Source organism: Elephantulus edwardii, unplaced genomic scaffold (genome assembly GCF_000299155.1).
Source record: "Elephantulus edwardii isolate Elephantulus edwardi_28Jun2011 unplaced genomic scaffold, EleEdw1.0 scaffold00044, whole genome shotgun sequence".
Classification (NCBI taxonomy): domain Eukaryota; kingdom Metazoa; phylum Chordata; class Mammalia; order Macroscelidea; family Macroscelididae; genus Elephantulus; species Elephantulus edwardii.
Genome location: NW_006399794.1, coordinates 10,483,111 through 10,499,460, shown reverse-complemented (window position 1 = coordinate 10,499,460; position 16,350 = coordinate 10,483,111). Strand labels below are relative to the sequence as shown.

Sequence of the window (16,350 nt, the reverse complement as noted above, 5' to 3'; positions counted from 1 at the left end):
TCTTTGATTACAGCTGAGGAAACCTAGCAGAGCAATTCTACCACATACCATGGCAACTCCGTGAATCAAAATTTACTTGACAGCAACAGGTTTGGGATGTTTATATATGTTATTTATTTATTTTAGGTTTGGTACGGGATCCTGAATGGCAAATAAGATCCAATACTATAAATGAAAGATACAGTTTTCCCCAGATTCAGACCAGAGTGAAACCCTGGCTCTAAGTGCTTTTGTCTTTCTGTTTGCCTGAAAAGAAACTTCATTTGTAACTGTCTTTTATTTAGTTTTACATTCGTAGATGTTCAGAGTAGTAGCTTTTTTACATTGGTCATCTGAATCTTCCTTTTGAAGGCAATGGAGAGAGATAAATGAGATGGTACTGACTTCAACTTTTCCCTTCCACAGTCCAAGAACTTCCCCAAAATAAACCAGAGCAGTCTTAAGCTGATTACAACAGGGGTGGGTGTCACCAGTGAAAGTCGTCAGAGTGAAAGAGATGTTCTCTTTTCTGCATTTCACTTTGGAGTCCAGAAGATGAGTAAAGTAACTGTGGCAGTAGGGAATGATGTCACACAATGAATACAGAGATAGGAACCCAGCTTTTGGTGATATAGGCAGTCAGAAGGTCCAAACCTATTTTGATTCTTCCAGGAATATGTTTTATCATTTGTATTTTCAATTCTCCTAACTGGCTGGATTGGGTCATCCCAGTGTTTAGACTAGGGTGAGATTAGAAATTATGTCCTCTCTAGAATTTTGTTAGGAGACAAAGAGTTTCTTAAAATGGAGAGTATTACTATTCTGGAATTTAAAACTTTTTCATCTAAGTGCTTTTCCTTAACTCAATCACAAAAACCTTATGAAGTGAATAGGCTGTGTGTTTCCTTTACAAAATTAGAGAAGATTACTGATGATTAAAAAGGCTATAGGATTTTTTAATGTTATATAGTGAAGAAGTTGGGAAGTGAGCAATTCATTGCTTTTTCTTCACTGAGACATTTAAGAGAATTAAAATAATTTGTGAAAATCCACACAATAATCTCATAAAAGAATCAGAACTACAATTAAAATTTCTTGGTGGCATGCAAGCCCATTGTTCTTTTAAGTATGCTATACTACTGAGATAGTATGTATTTTATAAGTTTTCTTGGAAAAAATCAAGATTTATTTAATGTTGGCACCTCCAGGACACTGAAATCTTCAGATTAGTCCATCAGCTTTTTTTCACCACTTGACATTCTGATTTGGACGTCACACCCAACCATTGTACTGATAGTCACGCATGCCATGTTAGTTTGCCATGGATGGGAGTGCAATCTCTTGCTTTCTTCTGCTGTGCTAAGGTGCTGGCACAAATCACTACAGATATTCAGGAATGAAGCATTTCACTATATCCAAGATGTCTAACCATTTCTTTCCAAGCATGTGAAGTGAAATTTAAAAAGAAACTATTATTTGAACATTGGGGAAGGCTAGATACAAACATCAAAAAATAAGGTTAATTTAGAATTACAGCTTTAAATATAAAAATATATTAAAAATATATTTAAAAAATAGAAACATAATACTGAAAGGTGAAAAATAAGCTTTTTGCGTGAAGATGGATCAAAATATTTATACCTTAATCAAAGATCATGATATGAAAATTATAAGGAGATACAGCCATTAACACAAATGTTGGTCCATAATGAAAGAATGAACAAAATAAAACATATTTAAAACTCCATTAAGGATTGATTTAGAAGGAAGGCTACTTGAAGTAGTATTTTTCCAGGGGCTTAAAAGATAAAGGGAAGATAAACGAATAGAAACTTCCCTTGAATTAGCAATAGTATGACTAAAAAGTGCAGCAAAATATCCGTAGATACATGTGGGCAACATCAGTAAGTGATTCACAGGTATAGTCGGAAACAAGTCTGGAAAAGTCAGAGGCAGAGGACTAGATGCCTATTTTGGTACTTGAAATTTGAAATAAGAAACTCAAAACGTCATTTAGGAAGGAAACAGCAGAGAGAAAGAGAGTGAAAAAAAAAAGTGATAAAATGTGTGAATATTTTAAGAAGTCAATAACAATACATCTTTTTCTTTTCGCAGTCTGAAAAGAATGTTTTCCAGGATTATCATTTTATGTTAATGAACTGAATAACACACACCAACACTCTCAGGACAAACCCTTCATTTGCCAAGCAGCATGTCAGCTTCCAACATCAGTGATAACAGCCTCCCCGACACTCTGTTTCTGACGGGGATCCCAGGAATGGAGGACAGCCACATATGGATCGGTATCCCATTTGGCATTGTGTATGTGGTGGCACTGGCTGGGAATGCTGCCCTTATCTTGGTTATTGTGACAAATAATGCTCTTCATGAGCCCATGTATCTCTTCCTGTGTCTTCTCTCCCTCACTGACCTGGCCCTCAGCTCCACGACAGTGCCCAAGACACTGGCTATTTTGTGGTTCCATGCTGGTGAGATTTCCTTTAATGGTTGCCTAGCCCAGATGTTTTGTGTCCATTCTATCTATGCTGTGGAGTCCTCAATTCTTCTGGCCATGGCCTTTGATCGATATGTGGCTATCTGTGACACTCTGAGATATACAACCATCCTCAACCATAGCGTCATAGGTAGAATTGGCTTTGTTGGGATATTCCGTAGCATAGCAGTTGTTTCTCCATTCATCTTCTTGCTGAAGCGATTACCCTACTGTGGGCACCGTGTCATGGCACACACTTACTGTGAGCACATGGGCATTGCTCGCCTGGCCTGTGCCAACATCACTGTCAACATTGTCTATGGGCTGACTGTTGCCCTGCTGGCTGTGGGTTTAGATTCTATCCTCATTGCCATCTCCTATGTCTTTATCCTGAGATCCGTCTTTCGCCTGCCATCTCGTGATGCCCGGAGCAAGGCTCTGAGTACCTGTGGCTCCCACCTTGGGGTCTTTCTTGTCTTCTACATTCCTGCTTTCTTCTCATTCCTCACTCACCGCTTCGGTAGACACAGTGTTCCCAAGCATGTACACATCTTTCTGGCGAATCTCTATGTTCTGGTGCCTCCTGTACTCAACCCAATCATCTATGGTGTCAAAACCAAGGAGATCCGGAGTCGGCTTCTTAGAATGCTTCACTTGAGGAAGGACTTAGTGTGAGTTCTGAACTGAAGTTGGATATAAGAAAAAACGGTGAAGGGGCAGTTGAGCTATCTAGTACCATGGACAGAGAAGTTGTTGAGCATATCATCCTATGACGTAGGAGAGTTAGGTTTACTGGAAAGGGATTTCCAAAGGAAGAAATGTCAAATTGATTAAATAAAATAAAACATTTTCTCTCTCATATCAGAAGCAGCTGTGAATTACCAAAGAGGAAGGCTGTTCTGGATCCACAGAAGAGTCTACTAAAAAGACAAATGGAAAACAAAACAAACAAACAAAACCAGGAAGGGTGAATTGTAATCTGAACTCTACCATGCTGGGTAAAGAGTAAGAGATTATAGGCCTTGGTTTCAACCCATATTCTTCCACTCATTTGTTTTATGTTCTTACTGAACAAATTTATCGACCTTTTTGAGCCTTAGCTTGTCCAACTATAGTTCTAAAGGGAACTTAAAAGGCAGGGTGATACTGAGCATAGATCAATAGTGAATAATTTTGTAAAACACAAGGTATGAATGGGAATGATCATATGAAACACGCTGTGTGTTAAGGGATGTGTGAAATACAATGCACATGAATGAGACACAGCATATACAAATTTTGTATGCAAACCAATATATTATTTTTTAAAAGCATAAGTTTGTGTTAAAAATCAATTTTAAAACTTAGAACACATAATGGTCATGAATTTAAAAAATATAGAGAATAGATTAAACTTTCCCAAGATTTGTTATTTAATTTAAAACTTTTTAAAAAAACAACAAATTCAGAGGCTATCATAATTCAATAAATGTGTAACTCTCAATGCACATAATGCATAAAAATAAATTACATAGCACCTCTTTAAATAGATTATACTTAATATATTATTCTGGTGGTACCTGCCATCAAGTCAGAACTGATTCATAACTGACCCTCCAGCAGGTTTGCAGAGGCAGTGAAGCATACATGAGGAGATGGCCCATCCTATCTCATGGAGCAACTGCTTGATTCTGATTTGGAGTAGCTGATAGAATTGAACTGTGTGCCTTTGGGACTGCAGAGTAGTTTCTTACCAGTAGGCCACTAGAGCTGTCAATAAAAAAATGCTATGTCATTCTTTCATTTAAGATCCCTTTTTAACCATAAAGAAGTTTCTTAGCAAGGATGCATGACAGTACACTAAAATCCCAAGAGCCTTTCTCTATAACCTCCAGTTTCCTTAATAACCTCATTTACTAAAATAGAGTTATTAGTTGGAGTTTAACTTTGTGGATTTCAATCTTTTTCAACAAATTTGGAGAAGATTTTATGAAGAATTTTTCAAATATTCTTTCTTCTTCCTTTCTGGAACTTCTATTATGTATATATATTAGCATGTCAGATTATCTCACAGGTCTCTGAAGCACTTTTCATTTTTTCCTCACTCTTTATCTATATCTCATATTGAAAATTTAACTCATTTTCTAGTTGGATGGCTTTTTTCTTTTGCCTGTTCGAAATATCTGTTGATATATTTTACATGTTGTACTTTTCAAACACATACTTTCTACTGGTTTTTAAATAATTTTTATCCCTCTATTGACAAATTTGATTTGGTGAAAAATCATTATCATTATCAAGTATTCCGTTTGTTCTTTAGGCATATTTTCTATTAATTTTGTGAACATATTTATAATAATTGACTTACCATTTCAAAATCTCTATTTGACATTCATCAGAGATAATTGTTGCAGTTTATTGTGAATGGGTCATAATCTTATTTGTATATCATAGACTTTTTTTTATCAAGATTTTAAATTAAAAGATATGGTTACGTAAAAATGTGATGTTGTTATTTACCATCAAGTTGGAACTGACTCAAAGCTGACCCTCCAGAATATCTTCAGAGGCAATAAATTGCATTGGGAGTAGATTGCCCAATTTTCACCTGTAGAGAGCTGGTGGATTTGAGCTGCACATCTTTGGGTTGGCAGTGCAACTCCTTACCATTAAGCTAGCAGAACTCTCTATAAAATAGTAAAAATGTTGTTGCTGTTGTTGTGTTGTTACATGCTATAGAATTGAGATGACTCACAGAGATTCTCTGAGTAACACTTCTGAATCCTGTCCTGTCCTGTACAGTCCTCACCATCTCTGACACACTTGAGCCATTGCTGCAGTCATCATTTCAATCCATATCAATGGAGGTTTTCCTCTCTTTTGCGCACCCTTCCAAGCATGATATCCTTTTCCAAGGAATAGCCTCTCCTAGCAACATGTCCAAAGTACAACAGATGAAGCTTTTGCCATCCTTACTTCTAAGGAGCCCTCCAGAAACTCTTTACCATTGAACCACCAAAGCTCTCTATAAAATACTAAAATTAGGAACCCCTTTTACTCTGAATAGAACCACTTTTTTCACACATAGTTGTTGTTGCTATTTACCATTGAATGGCAGTTTAGTAAATTTCTTAACTATTCAAGAACATGTAAATTCTGTTTTGTGTGGCAACTGATGATGGGACAGAGGTTGACTTAAATGCTTGCTGACATATCTCTCAGTCTTCGCTGAGGTGTTGTATGTGCATAATGAGGCACATCATTAGCACGATCAGGCGGGTTACAAATCTGCCTTTCCTTTCAGTCCCCACTGTGCAGAACCTAAAGTTGTGCCAGAGCTGAGAAGTTCAGACCTTAGCAGGTACTATTTCATCATGCTATTCATTCAGGATAGAATCTATGTAGTCCTACCTATGATGGACAGTGTTTAGTGAAGTTCCTATATTAAGACAGGCTTGGAAGCAGGAGTGGCACCCACTTCCTAAGCAACATGCCTCTGGAAACCATGGACTTAGAGAAACGATGAAAGATATAGAACCAGGTTCAGGTCTTTTGTTCATAGGGTCGCTATGAGTTGTGTTTGACTCGTTGGCACTAAACAACAACAACAGACATGTGTATGATGTTCTACATTTCAAAATCACCTGAAAGATTTTTCTAAACATCTGTGGGCATCTCCTTAAGGAGTTCTGATAGTGTAGTGGTCAACATGTCAAACTACTAATCAAAAAGTCAGTGGATCAAATCCACCAACTAACTGTTCCATGGGAGGAGAATGAACAGTCTCCTCTAATAAAGATTTACAGCCTGAACATGGAAATTCTGTATGGCCCAGCTAGTCCACTGCTAGGAATACCTCAAGGAATATAGAACTGAGACACAAATGGAGAGTTCTACACGGATGTTTATAGCAATGTTATTCACAATAGTAAGAAAATGTAAGCAACTGAAATGTCCATCAACAAACAAATCTATTGAGAAATTATTATATATTTACACAAGGGAATACAATGCAGCACTAAGGAATAATGAATTCATAAAATACTGTATAACATGGGAGAGGCTAGAAAGTATTATGCTGAGTGAACTAGCTCAGTCTCACAAGGACAAATACTGCATAAGACCATTACTGTAAAAATAGAAATATAACTAGTAATATGTGTATAAACGTCCATGGGGGAGGGGAGGGAGAAAGGGGATAAAGGCTGAGGGAGTGGAGAAATTACTGGTAAAGCAGAATTTGGTGAGTAGAGGAAGGTGGTGAAGGGATTAAGAAAGATCTAGTGGAGACCTGAAAAGATGGGACAATAAGAGGTATAGATCAATTGTGATGTATTTTCTAAAACACAATGTATAGGAAACCCAATATGAATGAAGGAATATGTGAAACAGAATATATATGAATGAAATCTAATGTATATGAATTTTATATTCAAACCAATAAAATTTAAAAAGAAAGATTTACAGCCTAAGAAACTCAATGGAGGCTTAGTATGAGTTGGAATTGACTTGGTGACAGTGGATAGACACCTCATTTACCAATATTTCATCCCAGGATTTTTAGTTGACAAAGTTTTGCCCTAAGTATTATCAACCACTTCAAGCACCCACAAAGTAATCAATTACCAGTTATTTTACTTTTACAGAGAGGCTGTATATACTTAACAACAACAACAAACCCCAAGATGAAATAAATGTGTTTTCAAAGATTTGAACAAAAAAAATTTTGTATCTTATAACTTGAGAATTTATGAAAATGTTGAAATATATTCTTATCATTATATTCTACTGTAAGTACTTCATATAAGAGTTGTAAGAATTAAATGAGATAAAGAATAGAGGATCTAAGATTTTGTCTACATTCTTAATATTATTTTTCCATTCGACCTATACAGTAGTTTTATTGCAAATATTGAAAATAATTGTGTCCTTTTTAACAATTTCATGCATATTTTTATTGCAAAATGTATAAAAAAGAATCATAATAACATTGTAATGCTTAAAAAGTGGGTAAATCAATGTACTTCATGGGGAAAAAAGTAGTAAGTTCTAATAGCTAAGAAAAAAATGTGTTCATGTACATCTTTTTTTAATAAATTTTATTAATTTTAATGAACATTTACAGAGATTTTGGGTTTCCATTCATTCATTATTGCACTAGTTCATGTACATCTTAATGGATAATAATGACTTGAAAATATCTAGAGTATTTAGCTTCCAAAGGTTACAACTCGGTGGCACAGTGGGTAAGGTCCACCAATGGCTTCGCTGGACAAAAGACAGACAATCTCCTCCTGTGCAAATTACATATTCCAAAAATTTATTGGAAGGTCAGCTATGATGAGTCAGTTGCAACTTGACAACAGTTTGAGTTTTGTGAGGATACAATTGAAATTATGATATGTCAGGTTTGGGGTTTGTATTTTTAAAAAAAAAATAACCCAAACAAAACAAAATGCCCAACCATTTCTACAATATACTGGAATTTGTTTCTATTTATATTATTTAAACTTCTAACCATTTCTTTCTTATCAATTTAAACTATCTTAGAGGACATATACTGTTTTCAAAATTCTTTAGAGTTGCTGTGGTTAGGAGCCGCCGAGTGGACTATGACTCATAGTGACTCTATGAACAACAGTTCTGAACCTTTCCCTAGAACAACTGATTGGTTTAACATGAAAGAGGATGCATGTTCCAAGGGAAGCAACTGATGTACATCGAAGACATGGAGGAGAATTTAATGTATATTGGGAATGAGGCCTTGGTGGAAAGAATGTTTAGTAGAATAATTTTATGGATGATTATTGTCAGATATAAGAGAATCTGGAAAGAGTACTGATGCCGTTCACCTCTAAGGCTAGCATCATGAACCCTTATCTGAGGTAACTGCCAGGACTTCACTCAGAAGGATCCTATACTTTGTTTATTGCTCTCTTTTATCATCTTATTGCTGTTGTTGTTGTTCTTAGGTGTCATTGAGTTGAACATGATTCAACAATATATGAACAACACATTGTGTAGCACTTACTAATTTTCTTTGCCCTTCTTTGCTAGTAAAGTTGATAAAGCAGTGAAACGTATATATGTCTACTATCATCCCTTGTCATGTCTGAGCTCAGAAATCAGTAGACACAGTGTATATTAATTCAATGATACACAGAAAAGTGGGCAAAAGGAAATAAAAAGTAGAAACAGAAAGAAGTAAAAAACTAGGAGTAGAGGGGGAGAATAAACTATGAGTAAGCATATTACCGCTTATTTGCAATTACTTTTAAAAGTCAATGAAAAAAATTCTCTCTCTCTCTCTCTTTCATTTACCACTCCTGCTCTTGATTGCTCCTTCTATATGTGTACCACAAATCAAATCCCTTTGGTAGATCCCTCGAGTTTTCACATCTGAAAGTCACAAAGGGAGACAATAAAAACCACCACCTACAAAGCCTTGAACAGAGAAGACTGGGACCCAGAACTGAACTAAAGGCATTTACTATTCCATAAAAACAAGGACAGATCAGGCATTTCAACTCAAATTGCATATTGAAACTCACCTTTCTCCCACATGTTATACCCACATAAATCGGCACAGAAAGATAGTTTTCATCTCCATAAATACATCTTCAGAAGCCATTTGCTGCCTAACACTGCCCACTGTCGCATCCATATAGTATATAGTTTCATTTCATATACTCATACAGTCTCACAATCATATACTACATAATTGCCAATCAAGTGTGTGTGCGCAATCAGCAAATGCATGTCTCCCATACAGGTATGTTCTTGTATTCTAATTCCAACGTAACTATTTGAAAATTAGTTATGTTTTTTAGGTCTGTATCAAAAGGGAAGATCTCTTTCAAAAGATCTGTATTACTTTTAACTTAAAGATTTAAAGGGCAGTAATTTAGAATGTTGCCTTATTGTTGTTAAAACTGAAACCCCATCTCAATGCACCTTTCCTACTGTTTTCCCTGGAAGTCAAGCCATATTGTCCCCTAATTTTTGTGGTCATATTTACAGGTGTTTATCAAGCAGCAGCTTTCTTATGATGATTGTATGAAATCATCCTTTGAACTCAAGAATTAGACTAATAAGTGAGGAAAGTAGAAGATTCCTCTTCAGCTATGCAAATGTTTTCTTTAGCATTGCAGGTCAATGTTTGAACTGATCTCAGGAGTGGCTCCTACCAGCAGTGAATGCTTCCATGCACCTAAGAGCTGCTCCTTCTCACTTTCTCTCAAGTTCAGAGCATGAAAAAAGTGGAGACAGCATTAGGATTCACAGTTAGATAGGATATCTTACTTGAAAGAGAGAAAAATCAAATATTGGCTATACGAAGTGGATAGATGGGTGAGGTAAAAATGCCCCTCTGTTGTTTACAGACAAAGCACTTGTAATACTATTTCTTACGATCTTTTGGTTTATTCCTGTTAGTGCACATAAACATTCAAATGTAGAATATATGACTCTTGTCACATTGCAGATGATCCTGCTAGCATTGAAAGTGAGAAGCTAAAAAAACCATGATGTATACTTTGGCATATAAGAAGGGAACAAAGCAGTAGAGTGAAGGAATCATTATAGTGTCAGAAAGTCAATGGTATATTACTAAACATCCTCCAATTGATTCTTGTTGACTATTGATCACTATATCTAGGCATGGAGATGCTCATGGAAAATGTGGAGGGTACAATTCCATAAAGACATATTTTCAAGCCAAAGATAATTAGCAATATAATAATAATAATAATAATAATAATAATAATAATAATAAAATGATGCAGAACAGGATTACCAAAGGCAACTTTAGAAACAAAGGCTTCAAAGGCATTTTGAACTTAGATAAAGTGAAATGGAGAAATAAGATTATTTAGGAAAAAAGAAAAGGTATGAACTTAATGAACACAAGAAAGAAATTATCCCAGATGTGTATGGATAAAAAGCTATTGCAACACTATGGGAACATAGTGTTGAAGATATGTGTGAAACAGTGGGAAAATGTTTAGATACTTTGCTTGGTGCTTAGAATTCAAAACTCAAAACATGACTGCCCAGAAAATGGCAAATGGATAAAGAAAATGCACTATATGCAACAGAGTATTTGTAGATTCTTGAAAATACTATAACTGGGTTTCTTTTACAATCTGAAAAGATTCTTTTCCAGGGAAGTTATCATTTTTTGTGAATGAACCAAACACCTGAGAGTACCAAGCAGACATACCAGCATTACTTGGAGAGGCCTTTTCTATCACCACTCAGGATGTCAGCCTCCAACCTCAGCGGAAACAACCTCCCAGCCACTTTTTTTCTGACAGGAATCCCAGGAATGGAGACTATCCACATCTGGATAGCCATCCCCTTTTTCATCATGTACCTGGTGGCTCTGGCTGGAAATGCTGCCCTTGTCCTGATCATTATAATGGACAGTGCTCTTCATGAACCCATGTACCTCTTCCTTTGCCTTCTCTCCATCACTGACCTGGCTCTCAGCTCTACCACCATGCCCAAGACACTGGCAATTTTGTGGCTCCATGCTGGCGAGATTTCCTTTGCTGGCTGCCTAGCTCAGATGTTTTGTGTTCATGCTGTTTATGCTCTAGAGTCCTCAGTCCTTCTGGCCATGGCCTTTGATCGATACGTGGCTATCTGTGACCCTCTGAGATATACAACCATTCTCAACCATGGTGTCATAGGCAGAATCAGTCTTGCTGGAGTATTCCGTAGCGTAGCCATTGTTTCCCCCTTCATCTTCTTGCTGAAGCGATTACCCTACTGTGGGCACCGTGTCATGGCACACACTTACTGTGAGCACATGGGCATTGCTCGCCTGGCCTGTGCCAACATCACTGTCAACATTGTCTATGGGCTGACTGTTGCCCTGCTGGCTGTGGGTTTAGATTCTATCCTCATTGCCATCTCCTATGTCTTTATCCTGCGATCTGTCTTTTGCCTGCCATCTCGTGATGCCCGGAGCAAGGCTCTGAGTACCTGTGGCTCCCACCTTGGGGTCATTCTTGTCTTCTACATTCCTGCTTTCTTCTCATTTCTCACACACCGCTTTGGTAGACACAGTGTTCCCAAGCATGTGCACATCTTTCTGGCGAATCTCTATGTACTGGTGCCTCCTGTACTCAACCCAATCATCTATGGAGCCAGAACCAAGGAGATCCAGAGTAGACTTCTGAGAATGCTTCACTTGAGGAAGGACTCAGCGTGAGCAGAAACTTGACAAATGGAAAAGATACATGGGTAGAGAACTGTCTACATGCATTTACAACTTGAGCATCTGTGAATTTCTAAGAAATGACCTTATCTTTTCTTTCTTGTCTCAACAAGTGCTCAGATGTACAAAGAAGGTATTTCCTGATCTGGCAAAAATACTGTAACTTATGGTGGCACTATTATTCCACAGGTGGGGGGGGGGCCTTTTTAATCTGAAATTCACTATTTAGAGAAGTGATACAAGCACAGAGCCTAAAATCTCAATACTTGAGTTGAACCTCTGATTTTTCCCTTACTAGTTGTTGCATTTTGTTTTTGTTTTTTGTTGTGTGTTTTTTTTTCTTGAGCAAGTTAATAAATCATTCTTGCCTCATTTTACGCAAAATGTCAAACTTGTGATTATGATGAGATATAAATAAACAAATCAATGTAGAAAATTTAGCATAGTACATGACATGGAACGGTGCTCAATATATAAATATAAGATGATAAAGTTATTTAAACATCTCTAAATTGTATTAGTTAATTTATATATTTCTTTTACTTTACCATATAGTTATTGTGATAACTATTATAAAAATTGCAAAAAAATACATTATAATACTGAAACAGCACTTAGTCTATAATTGTTACTGTTGTTGTTAGTTACAACTGAATCAATTAATTCCAAATGCTAGCAAACATATGGACAAGAAAACAAAACACTGGAGGGAGGCGGTTAAGGAGGAACTCGAGCAACCATGAATGAATGAAAATTCAACTTTTCTGTAAACTTTTGTTAAAATCACAATAAAAGCAAACAAACAAAAAAACCAGGTGCAGCCTTCAAGGCTGCTTTACAGAAGTCAGTAGACCTCTGGCTAACACTGTAAAGGTGTGTCTTGAGCATTCAGGACTTCAACATCACTGGTCTTCTGAGACTGGGTTAGTTCACTCAGCATCATGCCCTCTAGACTCTCCCATGTTATATGATATTTTACAAAATCATTGTTCCTAAGGGTATTCCAGTGTGTGAGGGTACCACGGTTTCTTGCTCCATTTATTTCCATTTGGGCTGTTTCCATTTTTTTTCCCATTTTCTTGCTATCATGAATAATACTGCTATGAACATGGGTGTAAAAATCTCTAAGGTTTTTTTTTAAAAAAGTGAACTAGGGGATAGAGAGGAAAATGTACAAAGAATGAATTTTTTAAAAAAAGACATTTTAGGCAAGCTCTGCTGGCCTAGTAGCAAGAAGCTGCACTGCAATCCCAGAGGTATATGGCTCAAATCCACCAGATGCTCTGTTGGAGAAAGAGGAACAATCTTCTCCTTGTACCAGTCAGATCTGACTTGACAGTACACACACATAAACACACACACACAAAGAAAAATTAAAAAAATTTTAAAAACGAAACACGATATAGTACTGTACCATGCTTACAACTGTAGATAAATTTAAGTCCATTGTTGCAGTCACTGTGCTGGGTCAGTTCATGTCATTGAGATGATGATGATGATGGTGATGATGATTAATGAACTCTACTTTGTGAAATATTATGTGATTTTTTGGGAACTGGTCCCTCCTTATAACCTGTCTAAAGTATATCAGACCAAATCTCATCACCCTCACTTCTGTGGAGCATTCTAGGTGTACTTATCTATACTTGCAAGGAGCATTCTCACTGTATCTATACTTATCAATACTTCCAAGACATGTTTGCTGTTGCTTCTGCCAACTCATGGTCTATTCAATATTTTTTACCAGCCAGTCAAACATAGAAATTCTTTGTTCTTCCTTAGTAGGCAATTGAAAATATTGTAATTTGAGTTAGGTATACTTTTATCCTTATGATGACATCTCTGCTTTTTGGGATGCTAAAGAGGTCTTTTACAAGAGTAATTCTTATTTTCACTCTAATTAAGAACTTGGGATTCAAGAACCCTAGCAGTCCTAAGACTATATCATGTTATGACTATCTCATAATTTAATTTTAATTTATGATTGAAAGAATATGAGATCTGGATTTGGGTAATTTTCAGGTTAAATATTGATTTCTATATATTTATAAACAGCACACATTAAAGCATTCCATATTAAACTCCCCTAGTCTTAGTCTTTCTCCCAAGATTCTACGCCAGACACGGCCTTTCAGGGTTTAAGCAAGCCAGCACGCCCAAATGTGGCAAAGTCCTTCCGCCAGACCCCCAGTTCATCTGGCATGTCAGCTCTGCCGACCCCCACGTGGGCCCAAAGAACACCAAAATTACCCTGAGCCCTCAAACTCAAACCTGCCGTGCCTCAAGGAGCCAGAGTCCGGACTGAGCTGACATTAAGTCTCTCCCAAGATCATAGGCCTATGAATCTGGAGAGAGGATGGGAGACACCCAGCGTTGAGGACTCTCCTTCATAGGGTCACTATGAGTCACCTGAGACTCAACAGCACTTAACAACAATAACATCAGCATGGAGAGATCAGCTGGCCCAGTGGACAGAAAGCGATGCTACCAAGCAGAAGGTGGGTGACTTTTAATCTGCGGCCCTCGGGCCTGTCTTTCATTGTTTTTGTTCAGACATTCCTCTAGGTCGTATAGCCCTGGTGTACAAGTTGCCGTACAGCGGTCACTTGTGGTTGCTATGAGGCTGAACACTGTGACACTGATGAGTCAAATGTGTTAATGGTTGGCTGCACAATGCGAACAGAGAGTGGGGTGGAGCTTCCCGATTAAAACAAGCTTGGAAGGATGAGTGGCATCCACTTCCATAATAGCTTGCCTCCGGAAACCCTATGAACCTGGAGAGAGGAAGAAAGTCACCCAAGCATCAAGGACTCTCCTTCATAGTGTCGCTATGAGTCACCTGCAACTCGACGGCACTTAACAACAACAGTCTTAGTCTGCTTATTACATAGCCTGTTATGAGGAAAACACTCCATAAAGTTTTTAGTAATTGATAACATTTTGTTTTGTTATTGTCCATTATTATAGACTTGTTTCCTACATATGGTGACGTTATATATGGCAGATTTAGCATTGCCCAGTCCTGTGTCAAAGTGGAACTTTGAATATTTTAGATACTTGTCCCTAAATTAGTAAGACACGTTATTTTTGTGATGGTTACATTTTTTCAAATAATGTATGTTTGTTTCTTGTCTTTCTGAGATTTCATTACAGTATGCACCATGTTTGTGCTTTTACATGTTGTTGGTATTCAATAAATATTATTACTTAAATATTGTGGACTATACAGGTATACGTATGTGTTCAAATACCCCTTGTTGGATTAACTAAGAAAGAAATAATGTCCTTCTAGAGCTTATCTTAAGGGAGCTCTGGCAACATAGTCCATAGAGTATTAGGCTGTTAACACAAAAGCCTCTCTGGTGGTTCAAATTCACCAGTGTCTCTGTGGGAAAAAAGATTGAAATCCTTCAAAAACCTACTAGAAGCTTAGCCTTAAATTGGTTCCGAATCATCGGCAATGGCAATTGGCAGTACTATTGGAACAGAAATAATATGACACGTGACTGACTATCACATCAGAAATTTATTCTCTCATAGTTTAGGAGACTGGAAGTTTGGATTCATAGAGCCAGCTCTAGGGAAAGGATTCATTTCTCTATTAGCTCACAGTGAAAAAGGAAGTCTTTGCTTCATTTCCAAAGTTTTGGGCCCAGAATTCTTTGCTTATGTGTATGTGTCTGGACATCAATCTTACGCTGGCTATAGGAGACTTGCAGCTCATGGGCCTGGATCCAAAGTATATGCCCACTCTTGGCTCTTCTTCCTTGGTGCTTTTGAGGTCTTCTCTCTACTTACGTCTCTCTTCTTTTTGCTCTTACAAGATGAAAGGTATTACAGACCATATCCCAGGAAACTCCCCCAACAAGAGATGAAAGCTTTGGCAGGATTGAAGGGTTTGCATCCCACCCATTAATCTTGTACAATTAATTGTCTTACCAGATCATGATGGATTTTTCTAGAATTGCTATGTTATATCATTACATCTAAAACACTTAGAATCACAGCCTATACATGCTTTGTGGGAATAATATTCAGTCTATGACAGTGCTGTCGGGATAACTAATGACAATGAAGCCAGATGCCTTCAATAGGCAGTAAGTAACTTGGTTTTTATTTATTTATAATAAATGTTATCAAAAGGAAGATAGGATAAAAATAAGGGTAGAGGGAATGGGGAGTGTTGAAGTCAATAATGAAATTAAGGGAGAAAGTGGCACTAAGATCCTACTTGACAAAAGAGGGGAAGCTGAAATCCCAGTGACTGGAGAGCTCCAAATCTAGCCCATGAGATAGTTTCCTGTTTAGATATTTAAATATGGATATTTAAACAAATTTAAAATTAATGTTTTTCATAGTATTTAAAACATAATATATAATATCTTTTAAAATTAATTCATTTCATTTTTTTGTTTGGAATGTATCTTTACAAACTACACTGGTTTTTCATACAATGAACCAAGGCCAGTCATGCCTGCAACTTCAGAAGAACTCAGAGGAGGACAAATGAATATTCTAGAGACTGGAAGGGAGGTAGAAACAGGAGAGCCTGTGAGGTGGAAACAACAAAAAGATTAGTGAAGAATATAAGGAGATGGGTAAGATTAGGCTCTATCTGGGCCTCAAAATCCAGGCTAATACCAGGAAAAAAATGAGGAATCTCCTTAGGGGGCTC

General features: G+C 37.1%; 2 protein-coding genes across 2 annotated transcripts; both read left to right on the top strand.

Annotated features, from left to right (window-relative positions):
* The first annotated feature begins 2,179 nt into the window (after window positions 1-2,179).
* Window positions 2,180-3,148, top strand: LOC102846891 (olfactory receptor 52D1-like). The gene has a single exon (XM_006885488.1). It carries the CDS (start codon window positions 2,192-2,194, stop codon window positions 3,146-3,148), a length of 957 nt encoding a protein of 318 aa, XP_006885550.1. The 5' UTR covers window positions 2,180-2,191.
* Window positions 3,149-10,712: 7,564 nt separating this feature from the next.
* Window positions 10,713-11,669, top strand: LOC102874154 (olfactory receptor 52D1-like). Its single transcript, XM_006885659.1, has one exon. The coding sequence runs from the start codon at window positions 10,713-10,715 to the stop codon at window positions 11,667-11,669; it is 957 nt and encodes a 318-aa protein (XP_006885721.1).
* Window positions 11,670-16,350: the final 4,681 nt, after the last annotated feature.